The 15209-nt window shown below is 49.7% G+C and overlaps 1 protein-coding gene across 1 annotated transcript in view; it reads right to left on the bottom strand.

Annotated features, from left to right (window-relative positions):
• The window catches only part of Soga1 (suppressor of glucose, autophagy associated 1), a 66303-nt gene that overhangs the window by 19459 nt on the left and 31635 nt on the right, over positions 1-15209 (bottom strand). The window contains exons 4-11 of the mRNA XM_041670210.1: positions 12471-12533; positions 10516-11694; positions 8078-8218; positions 3989-4114; positions 3483-3713; positions 3099-3203; positions 2145-2312; positions 634-885 (exon numbers count right to left, since the gene is read on the bottom strand). Coding sequence (XP_041526144.1) covers positions 634-885; positions 2145-2312; positions 3099-3203; positions 3483-3713; positions 3989-4114; positions 8078-8218; positions 10516-11694; positions 12471-12533 — 2265 coding nt within the window. The remainder of the gene's footprint in view (positions 1-633; positions 886-2144; positions 2313-3098; positions 3204-3482; positions 3714-3988; positions 4115-8077; positions 8219-10515; positions 11695-12470; positions 12534-15209) is intronic.

The following is a 15209-nucleotide window of genomic DNA, read 5'->3' as shown; positions in this document are numbered from 1 at the left end:
GACCCAGGGTTTCATGCATGCTAGGCAGGTGCTCTATTAACTGAGAGACCTCGCCAGCTCCCCAATGAAAACATGGGACCTAGATCTTTGTGCAGAATAATGAATGGTGGAGTCAGGCAGCAGTTAAACTGAATGAGGCTCTCCACAGGAGAGGCGAGTGTGCACGCAGGAACATGATGACTCAATTAAACCAAACCAACCAAACAAACAAACAAACAAGCAGAAAACTCTCCACAGGCGTAGACCTACATAGCAAAAACGGAGGAAGCCAGACAAGAGTGTGTATTTTGTGATGTTCTAGCTCTTGGTTTCCCTCTCTTGGTCAGAGACTGCAGTTTTCCTATGGGAAGCGCTCTTGGCTCTTCCCTTTTGGGTCCTGGTTTTGATAGGCCCTAATATAATGGGCTTATCATGACTTGACGCCTGGCCAATGTGAACTTGCGGGGAAAACAATGTTCTTATTGCAACTGTTAAGCTGTAAGATGAGCAGGACACAGTGGCCTTACGTGAGGCTGGCATGTGTAAGAGCGGAGCGAGCAGAGGGGGGCCTGAAAGACGGGGGCAAAGGCAATGGCTTGGCTCTCGCCTCTCTCTGAGCGCTTCTGCTGCCTGAGCGCCTGGATCCAGCCTCACCTGACTGAGGCGGTTCTGCAGCTCCTTCACCTGCTGCTCCACCTGCTGCTTCTCGCCCTGCAGCCGCTCCACCAACTGCAGCTTCTCCTGGCTCCAGTGGTGCTCGCTCATCTGCAGCTGCCGCGTCAGCTCCATGACGGCGCTGTAGGACTCGGCCAGGAGGTGCTGCTGCTCTTCGCGCTCCCTCTGCAGTGCAGCCTTCCAGTCAGGCCCGGGCCTCTCGCTGGCGCCCTTCCCAGCCTTCAGCTCCATCTGCAGGAAGACGCATCAGCTGAGCAGTGGCAGGGGACAATGGATCCCCACCATACCAGGGAGGCTTTGGAGACCCTCCACGCTAATTCTCCTTCCAACAGAGCTGTGGACCCCTTCTGCATACAAGCCAGACCCTGCATCTCATGCCTTTAAGCCTCTGTAAGCATTCCACATCTGGCTACAATAGGCAGAGCCTCTAGCTATTGATAACCATGCTATTTATCAATTTTTTTTCTTCTTGGTATTCAAGACAGTGTTTCTCTGTAAAGCCCTGGATGTCCTAGGACTCACTTTGTAGACCAGGCTGGCCTCAAACTCACAGATATCCACCTGCCTCTGCCTCTGCCTCCTGAGGGCTGGGATTAAAAGCGTTCGCCACCACCGCCTGGCCATACCTCCTCATTTATCTGTATTAATAACCCTACCACTGTCTCTCCGCTCTATTCATCTACAAAACAAATAGGCTAAGCTTCCAGAGCAGTGTGATTTCTCCAGCAGAAAGCCCAGATCCCCCAGCCCTAGCTTTCTGTGTATCCTTGTGTCCGTCTGTCTTTTCTTCATTCCCTTACATCCTAGTCAGGTCCATCCCGGAGCCATGCTGGATGTGGCATGCAGGCAGGTACGGAAGCATGCTGCAAGCCCACAGTGCAGCCTAGGATCCTGTCAATCTCTCTAGGTCACAGCTGAAGTCTAAGGTGTGGGAGTGTCATATATCAATCTGTTGATTTCATTGGTTAAGTAATAAAGAAACTGCTAGGCCCATTTGATAGGCCCACCCTTAGGTGGGTGGAGTAAACAGAACAGAATGCTGGGAAGAGGATGAAGTGAGCTCAGAGACTCCACAGCTCTCCTCTCGGGAGCAGACGCCTCAGAGAGACGCCATGCTCCCCGCTCCCGGGAAGATGCATGCGATGAAGCTCTGACCCAGGATGGACGTAGGCTAGAATCTTCCCGGTAAGACCGGTGCTACACAGATGATAAGAAATGGGCTAGTCCAGGTGCGAGAGTTAGCCTAGAAGAGGCTAAATAGAAATGGGCCAAGCAGTGTTTATATGAATACAGTTTGTGTGTTGTTATTTCGGGCATAAGCTAGCCAAGCAGGCGGCCGGGGTGCTGGGAACGCAGCCCTGCCGCTCTTATTTCAACACTAAGGGGTCCTGTGCATTCAAGAGCACTGCTTAGTACCTGCCTAGATTTGATGGTCTAGATCCGGACTGGGAACATGGAAGGAGATGTGCCCAAGAAGCGAGGTGGCTCACCTGCGAGGCATGGCCCTTGAGCTCTGCCCGCTCTGTCTCCCACGTGGCCTTGGCCTTGGCGAATTGCTGCTGAAGTTCAGTCAGACCCCGACGCTCGTCCCGGAGCAGCCAGCACAGCTCCTTCAGTGTGACCTTCATGTCAGCCAGGGTCTTGATGTACTCGTTAGGCTACAGACAGAGCAAGGCCTGGTCAAGAACTATGTGAAGGCAGGGAGGGCAGCCCTGCTACCGCTGACTCAGCTGGTAGTCCAGCTAGGGCCCTCCGGGTCTCAGTCTTGGGACAGCCGAGCTGAGCAGCTATAAATTGTTCCAGGAGCAGCTGTTCTGCTCAGATGCAGAGGAACAACCTTCCCCAGGCTTTGCAGGCCCCAGGCTGCAGGTCTCTAGCCTCTCAAACAGTACCCCCTTTTCCTGGTTCCTCACACACTGCTCACCCATACCCCAGCTCACTGGAGAACCCTGGGAGGCTGACTCCATAGCTCCTCTGACCTGTGGCTTGATTTGACAGTTCTTCCTTAAGTCTAGACCACAGGGGTCTCTCTTCTTGTACCCTGGCCTGGTTGGTAGCCTTCCCCTCTCCCAGGGTCACACTGGTCACAGACCCTCCAGCACACTGTGCCACACCTCTGTACCCACAGTCCTCTTGCTTTGATATGGCCTGTCACCCTTTCGGAACTCGACAAGGCTATTCACCCATGTGACACTTCTCTGTGAAATTCTTCTCTGTACAACAAACCAACTGCTCTCCTTCCTGTGACTTCAAGTTTATCTGGCCTTCTGTCACTACCCTGGGATGACTCATGTTCCCCTAACCCTGAGCAACTGGTGGGCCGGTTCCCAGTGAATAACCATCTGCAGATCCTGTGTCCCATTAGGGCTGTGTGAGAACACAGCAGGAAGTGATCGCTAACGGATGAGGTGCACATAAGCAGGACCAGAAGGGGCTGTACACACCGTGTTCTGGGTCCAGCTGTCCCCTGTGCAGGCCTTGTTATCCGAGTGCTGGGCGTTCATCTCTTCTTCCTCCATCAGCAGATACAGTTCCTTCATGCTGTTCACCTGGTTTGAGAAGCCACATTCAATGGGCTCAGCCTTCAGAGCATAGGGAAACTGGCAAGCAGGCAGTCCAGACAGAAAGGGGATGGCACAGCCATGCAGAAGGACAAGAGTCTCAAGATGAGCGAAAGCCCGTCTCAAGATGAGCGAAAGCCCATCACTGACTTCCCACATCGTAACTGTGACCCTCCCTCTACCCTGGCACTGTTCAGACAGAGAGGCAGAACTCACACCCCATGCCTCCTTGTTCCCGCTCAGGGATGGGGCTGAGCTCAGCCGTACCTCCAGGAAGTCATCCTCCTCGTGGGGCAGAACCTTGCCCTGCCGCCAGCGCTTCAGGAACCACCTGAGTTTCATGAAGAGCAGCAGGAAGTTGTGCTTAAACTGCTGGGATTCCTGCACCAGTATGTTCTTCTCCTGGCTCCAGAATTTCTGCTCCAGCCTCCTTTGGAGGCTCAGACTCTGCAGCTCGAACTCCCGCCTCAGCAACGCTCTCTGCTGGTCTTCTTTCAGCTGTCAGGACGGGAGGGAACACGGGAAGTCCCAGCTGATTCCAGATCCAGATCACGGGCAGAGGGGAACAGTAATGGCAAGCGCCTACTTGTCCCTGCCAGGGCTTCTACCGATAGCAGCCCATCGAACCCAGGGATTTCTTTCTATGCTGGGGACAGAGCCCAGAGACTCCCACATTCTGGGCAAGTGGTTGGCCACAGAGCTTCACCACGACTCTGTATCTTCAGTCCTGGGAGAAGTTGTACGGGTGAAAATAAAACGTGGTACAAACCCACCTGGACTACTTTCTGGTTGAAGCTGTCAGCCTCCTCTTTCCGGAGCTGCCGCTCCTGGGACAGCTGCTCTTGCAAGCCCCGGAGGCTGTCATGAGCCTCGGCCAGAACCAGCTGAAGCTCCTTGATCTGCAGTGGGGTGGGGGCCAGACCAGGAGTGGGGAGAGGACACAGGCTGTGGTCAAAGAACGGCAGTAGCAGGGAATCAACAAGAAGACGGACCCGGCGTCCTCTATTAGACACAACACGGTCCTTGCCTCAAGAGGGTCATCGAGACAGTTAAATGAAGCCGTACACGTCAAATCCTCCATGCTATAATTTTTAACATTTCTCACTTGCAAATTTACAGGGAAAATGTACTGTGGAAACTAAATTTGACTCACAAAGTTGTTCATAGGCTCTTTGATTGATTCACTTATTTTTGACTCAGCCTCACTATTTTTCACAGGCTTTTTCAAACTCCTGGGCTCCTGGCATCCTCCTGCTCTAGTCTCCCAAGAAGCTGGGGCTACAGGTGCTCGCCACCACATGCCACTTCATCGTTTATAATTAAAAATTTAGAAGCTTCTTTGTCAAAAGTCAGTTGTCCATAGGCGTGTGGATCTACGTCTGGGTCTTCGATTCCGTTGATTTGCCTGCCTGTTTTTATTACTATAGCTCTATAGTAGAGCTTGAAATCAGGGACGGTGATACCCCTGGAAGTTCTTTTATTGTACAGGATTGTTTTGGCTATCCATTGTTTCTCATATGAAGTTCTTTCAAGGTCTGTAAAGAATTGTGTTGGAATTCTGATAGGGATTGCATTGACTCTGTAGATTGCTTCTGGTAAGATGGACATTTTACTAAGTTAATCCTACCCATTCAGGAGCATGGGAGATCTTTCCATACACAGAGGAAAAAAAAAGTCAACATAACGATGCTTAACGATATTCTGCTATATTCATAGGTTGGTGGCTACCCTGATTGTCATCAGAGAGCCTTCATCCAGCAACTGATGGAAACAGATACAGAGACCTACAGCCAAGCATTGGGTTGAGCTCAGGGAATCCTGCTGAAAAGAGAGAGAAGGGTTGTGCAAGCCGGGTGTAGGGGGGGTCAAGGACATCAAAAGGAAACCACATAAACAACTAACCTGGGCTCATGGAAGTTCACAGGGTCTGGACAGAAACCAGGGAGCCTGCATGGGACCAGTCTAGGCTCTCTACATATGTGTGACACTTATGTAGCTTGGTCTACTTGTGGACTCCTAGTAGTGGGAGCAGGGGCTGTCCCTAACGCTTTGGCTGGCTTTGGGGAACCTATTTCTTATACCGGATTGCCTTACCCAGCCTTAATATAAGGGGAAGGGCTTAATTCTACCACAGCTTAATATGCCATGCTTTGCTGATACCTGTGGGAGGCCTGTCCCTTTGTGAACAGAAACAGAAGTGGATTAGGGGTGGGGTGGGGTGGAAGGGAGGTGGAGGGAAGGAATGGTAGGAGAGGGGGAAGGGGAAACTGATTGGGATGTAAAATAAATGAATAAATTTAATTAATATAAAAATTTTAGAAGCAATTTAAATAAATAATGAAATTTAAAATGTGTTTAATGGGTCTACATATGCAAAAATCCACTCGGCTGTACACTTACAGATGTTGTGTTTGTATGTCATTACAGAACAGAAACACGTCAGCTGTCGACATGGTTGGTTATATAATGGCCTTAACTTTCTTTATAATCTTCATGTACTGATGTCTGAGGATACAATTGTACTTACTAAGGCTTACAACGACTATGGAACAAGACCATTAAAAAAAAGTCAACCAAATTCTCCAATTTGTGGGGGAAATGATGTTTTAAAAGCATTTAGAACTTAAATAGGCAAAGCTGAGGCGTTCTTGGCCTGGCAGGATGGCTCAGCAGATAAAAGCTCTTGTAGACCAGCATCAGGACCCACATGGTGGGAGGAGAGAATGACCCCTACAAGCTGTCCTCTGACTTAGACATGCATGGTGCATGCACAGTAGAACGTGCAGCACAATGTGCACATGCGCATCCACACACTAAATAAATACATACGTGTAAAACGTGTTTTAAAACCTCTTCTTTCGTAAGTCCAGATAGAGACTAGAAGGGAACACAGAAGGAACTTCCTGGGGTCCGTTTATGGATATAAATGCTAATTACAAAATAGGAAGATCATGAGCTCGAGGCCAGCAAGGGCTACAAAGCAACATCCTGTCTCAAAGCACCACAGGGGAGCAAAGGACTCAGTCTGTACAAAGCCATAAGCACTTATTCATCTTCCCGTCTTCCCCTGTTCCTTCCCTACGTGTGTGTGTGTGTGTGTGTGTGTGTGTGTGTGTGTGCGCGCATGCACGTGTGTGTTCATGCTGGGGTTGGACTCAAGGCCCCACCCATGCTAAGCAAGTGCTTCATCACTGAGCCACAGCCCCATCCCACTGACACTTTGTTGTTAGACTCCAGGAGCAAAAAGTTTTAGCCAGATGAAATGAAGTGGTGCATGGGACAGGAGGATCACCTGAGCCTGTGAGTTTGAGACCAGCCTGAGCAACACAGTGAGACTCCATCTCGAAAAATTAAAAGAACACTATTAAGTCTTTCTGATAATGGTAATGTTTATTCTAACACATTGTGCAGGAAGAGGAAAATGGAAATGGTCCCAGGCATGGCGGGTGTCCTGCTGTGAAAAAATTATGTGGCCAATAATATGATAACTTGGCACTGTCTCTGCAAGGATTTGAGGCATGTCTTGTACACATGCTCTGTATTAAAAAATTTCTGCAGAGCTGGGCAAAATGTCATGTGCCTGTAATCCCAGCACTTAGAAGTTGGAGGCAGGAGGATGCTAAGTTTGAGGTAAGTGTGGTCTACACACTGAGACCCTGGCTCAGCAAACAAAAATCTCTTTATCATCAGGCTGCTACCCTCACACATCCTCCCTGAACTCAGGGTTGGTGCCACGTTTCAGGTTTCAGTCATAACTGCTCAGTAAGAATAAAGGGAACTGATTAAATGTGTAAACAAGCTGACACAAACAAGCTTATTTCCTTCTCGGTACCCATCTCCCCACTGGGATCAAAGCTTAGGTCATCTGCACGGTAAGTACACAGCACTACAGTCAGTTACATGCCCAGACACCGTTTTTCCCTTTTTTTTTCTCCTTCCCCTATGACTACTAGATTGTCCAGACCACCTCAGTTTCCAGGAAGGTTTGGTTTCCGGGGAGCATCTGAGGCTCAAAGTGCAGAGGGAACTTTTTAAGGATCAGAGAACCTTAGAAATTCTACTGACCATAAATATTGTAGGTGGGAAAGCTGGGGCCACAGGATGTGAAAGTATCCAAGGAATTACCACAGACCAGTGAGTGACATCTTGTTCAGGTCCCCTGAGTCCAAGTGACATTTCCTGGACTCTGTTCTCATCCTCACCCATAGCAGCCCGACTTTAAGCTAAAGCTTTTCATGTATCTACCTGTCAACAACCCTAGGAGGGGCTTTGTGCCTGCAGATCACACCTGACAACCCAAGATCTCACAGCCTGCGTGCAGGAGATTTACAACATGAACTCAAAGAGCCTGCATAGAGAGACCATTGCCTCTCTCCTATATACATTAGTCATTTTACGATGGCCTCCAGCTCAGCATTTCTCCTGCCTCAGCATTCTGATACTGGGATTACAGGTACACACCATGTCCAGCTAAGCTTTCTCTAACTAGACCATGAGGTTGATTCAAATTCCTTACTTCCTTTTTAAAAATTAATTAGTCTATTTATTTATTTATTATTTGGATTTTAGACAGGGTTTCTCTGTAGCTTTGGCGCTTGTCCTGGAACATACTCTATAGACCAGGTTGGCCTTGGTCTTACTGTCTCTGATCCATCTGTCTCTGCCTCTCGAGTGCTGGGATTAAAAGGCATGCACCACCACCGCCCAGCCCTTATTTCCTATTTTTGTCCTGGCTGTCAGGAAGCTTAAAACCAAACAGAATGCCCAAAGCCCCTAGCACCATCCTTGAAGGATCACCCTGCTTTTGAGAGGGCCCCAACTAATCTCCTTCAACCCAACCTCCGGCTTAGCCCTCCACCCACCTCAGAGGCATAGGAATCATTATCTTCAGCTCGATAAGGCCTGAAGTTCCGACTGGGGTCAGGCTTGGAGTCCAAGTCACCAGCACGGAAGGCCTCCCGGATCCTAGGCTCCCATTCCAGCAAGTCTCTGAAGTCAGATGGCTAAAGCGAGGGGCACAAGCAGAAGAGAGCCATGGGGAGACGCGCGAGGAGAGCTTCAGAAGGTCCCCACCAGGCCTCAGCTCCGTAATAGGGTTGTCCACATGAGAGTGAGGCTCAGGTGGATCGGCCTTGCAACCTGGACTTCGTCTTACCAGGGAGCATTCCCGCCACTCAATGACGGCTTGTTGCAAAGCCGAACGCGTGGGCAAGTGAAAACACGAATTTGTGAACGGTTGTTATGCAAAGGCTGCAGAAACAGTTCCACTGCTCTACCCCCCTGTGTGATCCCAGCTCATACTTCAGGACGAGACAAGAAGGAGACTCAACATGGTGCTGTCCTCTTGTTTATGAAGCCATCTTAAGCAGCAACAGCAAAGCATGAGCTGAAGCTACTATATAGTACGGTGCGGTGCCATGGACGGAAATCCACTCTCAGTATGAAAACCAAACCACCCCATACTCTCTGCAGCCCAGCCCCATGGCTCTGCACAGTTCCTTGAATATACCACCTTCCTTCTATATGAGCTGAGCGTCTTCAAGAACCAGGACAAGCTCCTTGTTGATAGAAACTATGTATCTTTCTTTCGGGTCCCTCGTCTGCTTTTCATACCACATTCACAGGCTTGCAATGTTGATTAAGTCTTCCTCACTAGGCAATAAGACCCTTTGGAGTGGGAACCCTATTCCTATCTGGTTCTACCGACCACCACCAATCCTGTGCTGAGCACAAAGGGTAGGAACTAGCAACAAAGTATCCAGCAAACGGACACGGAAGACGTGATCCAGCAACAGTAGCTATAACATGAAACAAAAGGAGCAAAAAGCAAGCCCAGGAGAGGGCATGTAACAGAGGTTTAGAAAGCGACCTTCCAGGACCCAGCTAGACACAAGCACCCAAAATGTGGAACTGCAACCAAGAAACTGCAGTTCAATGCTATGTCATCTTTGTTCATTTTAAAAATTTGTCTTGGGAGTTTTGGGTTGTTTCTGTCTGTGCTGGGGATGGAGCCCCTGCTGCATGCTAAGATAAGTGCCTTACCACTGAGCCACATCCCCACATGGCTGCGGCATGTGGCACCTGTACTGAATATCACCAGTCTTCATCCACAGAGGTGCTGGCAGGAAGTGGTAAGCAGGAACACAACGTATTCGCTTATTTTTTTTGTCTTTGCTTCAAACATTTATGTATTGCATTTGCAATAATACTTTGCAAATTTATGATGTCTTTGCTATTTTAGTTTTTCTACATAGCATGTCATAGATATCAAGACTAAGCTTCTCAAAAACTCATTAGAAGGCTTAAAAAACACAAACATTTGCCTGAAAATTTAAAATATGGGCTAGCAAGATAGTTTAATGGGAATGGTACTTGCTACCAAGCCTGACAATTGAATTTGAACTGATCTCCAGGACCATCTGAGAACTGACTCCTGTGGCCAGTACCTGTCCACAATGGCTTCCCCTAACACATCCTCCGCAAATAAGTGTAATAAAAATTTTAGTTACAAACGAGATAAGAAAAGAAACGGCCCAATGATTAAGAGCTCTTGGTGCTCTTCGGGAGGACCCAAGGTCAGTTCCTAACACTCACTAAGGAGCTCACAACCTCCTGCAACTCTAGCTCTGGAGGCTCCGGCACCTTCCTCTGACGTCTGTGGACACCCATACACAGGTGACATATATATATACACATATGCACATATGTAAATTTTCAAAGATGTTTTAAAAAGAGGGGGCCAGGGATGCGGCTCAATGGTAGAGTACTTGACTAGCATGTATGAGGCCCTGGGTTCTGTCCCCAGCACTGGAAGAGGAGATGGGAGGGGAGGGAAGGTAAGGGAGAAAGGGACAATCTAGCAAAAACAGAGGACCTCAGACTCAACCTCCATCAGCAGTAAATGCCTGCTTGGCAGTTATTCACTGAACCAATAGGCTTATTTTATACTTAGTAAGTTGGAATAAATACATTTTTACTACCTGTTACAGCAAATAGCAGACCAAGTGAACAAAGCCAGGCACTGCTGTGTTTGGTTTGTATAATTCCACCTATATAAAGTTCAAAGATGGATAAAACTAGGAGATTGTCCTGGGAAGCAGGGATAGTGCCCAACAGGGAGATTGATCAGGGCAGCCTTGGGGCTGGTCATGTTCTGGATGATAAATAAATGCCTGTGGACTGCAGGCGAGTTATAAAATTGTTTGTATACGTGGATTTGCATCCTTCTCTGTCCTGTGCCTGTTCCAGCACAAAGTTTGTATGTAATAAAAGTAACAGGACCCTGCCCTGGGCATCTTACCTGGAAGTCGGAGCCAAGGTCTTTGGCCAGTATGATCTCCTTAGAGGGCCCCTGGGAGCCCAAGGTGGGCAGCGCAGGGAAGGACTCTGGCTGCTCCTTGCCAGAGCTCCCCAAGGCCACATCCACCTTGCGTGTGAAAGTGTTCAGTTCCTGCTGCAGCACGCTCAGCCGCACCAGGATGGCATGGATGAGCTTGGCATCCCTGGGGCCCTCGCTGTTATCAGGCGCCTCATGCAACCGCAAGTCTGCACACTCGTTGTCCAGGCACAGGCGGAGGCCAACCGAGAAGCCATTGGCATCAGCCACGAGGACGTCGATGGCCTTGCTGACCAGGGCGGCCTGCTCCCTCAGCCCAGGCAGCGCCTCAGCCTCGCGGGCCCTGCAGAGCCGGGCAGTGTGGGGCTCCAGCGCCTCGCCCAGAGGGGCAGGCACACACTGTGCAGAGTCCCCGGCCTCAGCGTCTGTCTCCAGCATGGGGCGTGTGCTCTGGCAGGAGGCCAGGTCACAGCGCTGCAGGTTGGAGAGGAGAACGCGGTTCTCATACTGCAGCTTCTTAACCTTGCCGCTGAGCTCGCCGATCTGCAGTTTGGCAGCTGCTAGCTCCTCCTGCGAGGGCTCGCTGAGCACCGAGCAGCTGTCCTCCGACAGAGTCACGTCCAGCTCATGCTCAGACCGGTATTTGGCCAGCTCGTTCAGCAGCAACTTGTTCTGGTCCTCCAGCTCCGCCGAGGAGCGCCTCAGCAGTTCTGCCTCCTCTTCCACGAACTGCAGGTGGCGCCGCAACTCGGCCAGGCTCTCCCCGCACTCACCACCACCAAGAGCAGAGAAAGCCAGCCGGGCCTCGGGGCCACCACCGCCCCCGTGGTCCTTCATGTCATCCATCTCGGCCCGAAGGCCCCGGTTCTCCACCTCCAGCTCCACGATGCGCCTGCTCAGGAGGTTGGCCTCCTCCTCCACCAGCTTCAGGTGCACCTTCAGCTCTGTCTCACGGGAGTGAGGAGCATCAGCCAGCTCTTCCGCGGACAGGGCTGCGTCCAGGTCCCCATAGAGGGAGCGGTATTTGAGCAGCTCCTCTTTCATGCTGTCGTTCTCCTTGGCCAGCTTGGTGAGCTTCTTGCACATGAGGGCCGACTCCTCCTTTGCGAAATGCAGCTGGCATTTCAGATCTGCACTGTCCTCCTGCGGCCCAATGGACACGGAGACAGACAGCATTAAGGAAGGTTATTGTCAGCTCGGATCCAGCCACAGCATTCTGGGGTGCACTGACTATGTCTGAGAACACAGGGCTGAATCGAAGCCTAGAGGCCACAGGAAGCAGAGCTGGGGGAGGGGGGCAACGAGATGACATTGATATTGAGAGGCCAGGGCACACTGCCTACAATCTCAGAGACTTGGAGGCGGTGACATTATGACTGACTATGTACATTCCTGATAGAACTGTCCCATCTGTAAAAGGGACAGAAACCGTTCCTCTCCCACACGATGAGTGTTAAATGGGAAAATGTACAAAAAGTGCCTGACACCCTGGCTGTTAACAGGATTCTGTGCCTGGCCCGTGCAAAACATGGTGCTTTTTATCTAATTCTTACAACAAACCCACAGAACAGGAACAGATGAGGAAACAGATGAGAAAGTTGACGTGATTTGTCTCAGTCGGACAGCAATCAAGCTGCAGAGTCCAAGTTTAAGGTCTCTGGCCCTGAACCTTGGGTTTAGTTGTCCTTATGCTGGGTAAGCAATCTGCAGGTCCAGGAGTATCTAAGTATGGGTTCAGAGTGGACTTGGGGGAAGGAAAATGCTGAGAAGTCGAGAAACGCGCAGGGGAAGAAAATGCATAGGGAGACGGGGTGGGGGTGTGTGTATGTTAGGGACTTCTGGGGACTACCCAGGACGCTCAAAGTTGGTCTGGGCTTCCAAACTACAGGCAGGGTGCGTGAGGGATGCTGAGGAAATACCTGTGCAGTGGGCTTCTTATCTGTCTTCCCCAGAGATCGGGTTCCTCTTTTCTTCAAGGAATGCTAAGAGGAAAGAAGAAGCCAAACTGAAAGATCACGCAGATGACACACATCCAAAGAGGTGTCCCCAAACGGCCACACTGAGGGCCCCAACCCAGCCTGTATGTGTTGGCCAGAGCCCAAGGCTGAGCCAGGGATCACTGTGTGAGCTGCACAGGGCAGACAGACTGGAGGAAGTAACTAAATACCCTGCCTGGGGCTCCTTCCCACGGCACCCTCTCCAGCCGCTGTCATCCCTGTCATCCCTGTCATCCTGTTGGCTGGAAATTGGAATTTGTGCTCTTGTAGTCTTTGTTGTTGTGGTTTTGGGCTTTTTTCCCCCCAGAATATAATATAATTACATCATTTTCTCCCTTCCTTCCCTCTTACCTCCGCTCATTCAAATTCATGGCCTCTTCCTTTAAGTGTGGCTACACATGTGTGTGTTCCTAAATACATAAACACAGCCTCTCGCTGCAGATGTCACTGGTGTGTGTGTTTTCATGGCTGACGCTTGGTTGTCTTTCGTTGGCTCATTGGAGATTTCTTGAGTACACCCGAGGTGCAGAGAAGATGACACTGAACTAGACAAATGAGCTACCCAGAGGATGCTGTTTCCTCCTGCTTCAGGACCAAAAGACCTCCAAGCTGAGGGCTGTTCTTGGTGGTGCTCACTGGCTAAGGGGAGCACCTGAGGTGCTCTCCCTGGGCGGAACCCACATCTAAAGACTAGCCCAGGTCCACGTGCCCCAACCCCAAAGGGCCACTAACTAGCTCGACTTGATGCCATCTCTGTGATTCAGTTTCTATTTCTGCCTCACTCCCTGTCACAGCCAAAGGGGCTCTTCCCTAAAACTCTGCATGCAAATCTCCGTCTCACAGGAAGTGACATTTCGAAGGACCTTGAACACAGAATGAATACTAATGAACAAAATGTGGGTACAAAACTAGAAACAGCACAGGAGTCTCAAAAATGGTCGCGAGAGACTAATAAGCAAAGATCCACACACCCAGAAGCGCTGCAGATAGGGGAATTGATACTTTTGATCACACAGGCAAACACTACACAGATTAAAAACGAAACAGAGAACAAACCATCTTGGTCCCAACACAGTTCAGTGGTAGAAAATTGGCTTAATGTGTCCCAAGCCCTGGGTTTCGTCTCCAGAAACACACACACACACACACACACACACAGTTAAAAGATAAACAATGAGCCGGGCGGTGGTGGCGCACGCCTTTAATCCCAGCACTCGGGAGGCAGAGGCAGGCGGATCTCTGTGAGAGTTCGAGGCCAGCCTGGTCTACAAGAGCTAGTTCCAGGACAGGAACCAAAAGCTACGGAGAAACCCTGTCTCGAAAAATCAAAAAAAAAAAAAAAAAAGATAAACAATGAACTGGTGAGATCTTCAATAGGAAGACAGGTTAGGAATACAAGAGCATGGGCACTCAGACCCAGGGGGCAGGCCTAGAATTCCAGCTACTCAGGAGCTTGAGGCAGGGAAATCATAAATTCAAGTCCTTCTGTGCAACAGATTAGGACCTTGCCTAAAAAAAATAAAAACAAAAAACAAAAAAACCCAAAAGACTGGGGGTACTATTCAATGGGAGAGAGCTTGTCCACTGTGCATGGGGTTCTAGGTTCCATCCCCAGCCAGGGAGGAAGAAAGTTTACAGAAGAAAGGCAAATTGATCTTAACTCTGGAAAGATGCTTGGCCCCACTCAGGGCGGAGATGCCCAAAGGAAAGCTACCCTGAGGTACCACTTCTCAATGATCAAACTGGCAAAAGGCCAAACCATCTAACAATACATCCTATTGGTGAGGCTCGAACGAAACAAGAAGGCTCATTTATTGCTGGCAGGAGTGCAAAACGGCACAAGCCCCATGGTGGGGAATTTGAGGAAATGCTATAGTAATCAGTGCTGAAGTTTCTTGTTGTTTAAAGAAGTCATTCAATTAAACGCACGATTCCATTGAACATTTCCTCCCGAGAGAGGGATGATTCATGCCACCAGCCTTTGAAACCACACTTGGGTCGCTTTCAACTTTCTGAGTTGAGCTGCCCACTCGGATTTCTGAAAATGCTCCCCAGTGGCTTTAGATATATGTTCACTCCCAACCTTCATCCCATTCCCCATTACTGCAGGCATGAAAGACAGACTTATTTTTATTTATTTTTATATTATGTGTATGGGTGCCTTGCCTGCATGTTTGCATGTGCATCACATGTGTGAAGTGCCTGAAGAAGCCAGTGGTGCTGGGACTCGAACCAGGGTCCTCTGGAAGAGCAGTCAGGGCTCTTAACCATGGAGCTATTCTCTAATCCATCAAGGCCTGCTTTACTGAAACTGAGAAAGGGGCAGGAACTTGACCAGAGTTCTGTAGCAAAACCAAAGCCAACCTACAACCAGTTCTTGACCTAGCTCCTCATTGCATTCCAAAGGCTTGGTGGGAGAAAATGCGTCTTTGACGAGGGCTAGAGTGGAGCCAACATAGTGGTTTCCAAGCTGCATGCAGGGAAGAATTACCTGGGGGATTTAGGAAAACACCAAGGAAAGCCACCACTTCAGAGTCTGGTGTTTTTACATCTTCTCAGCCCACTCTAACTCACTCTAACTCTAAACTCATTTAGAGAACCTTGAGAACATCAATGAGGCAGGAAGATGGAGACAGGGTTTGGATGCCACCAGCCTGCCAA

Source organism: Microtus oregoni, unplaced genomic scaffold (genome assembly GCF_018167655.1).
Source record: "Microtus oregoni isolate MIOR12 unplaced genomic scaffold, Mior012 000020F_ref0000438, whole genome shotgun sequence".
NCBI lineage: Eukaryota > Metazoa > Chordata > Mammalia > Rodentia > Cricetidae > Microtus > Microtus oregoni.
The sequence above is the reverse complement of the archived record's forward strand: the minus strand, read 5'-3'. Positions and strand labels throughout refer to the sequence as shown.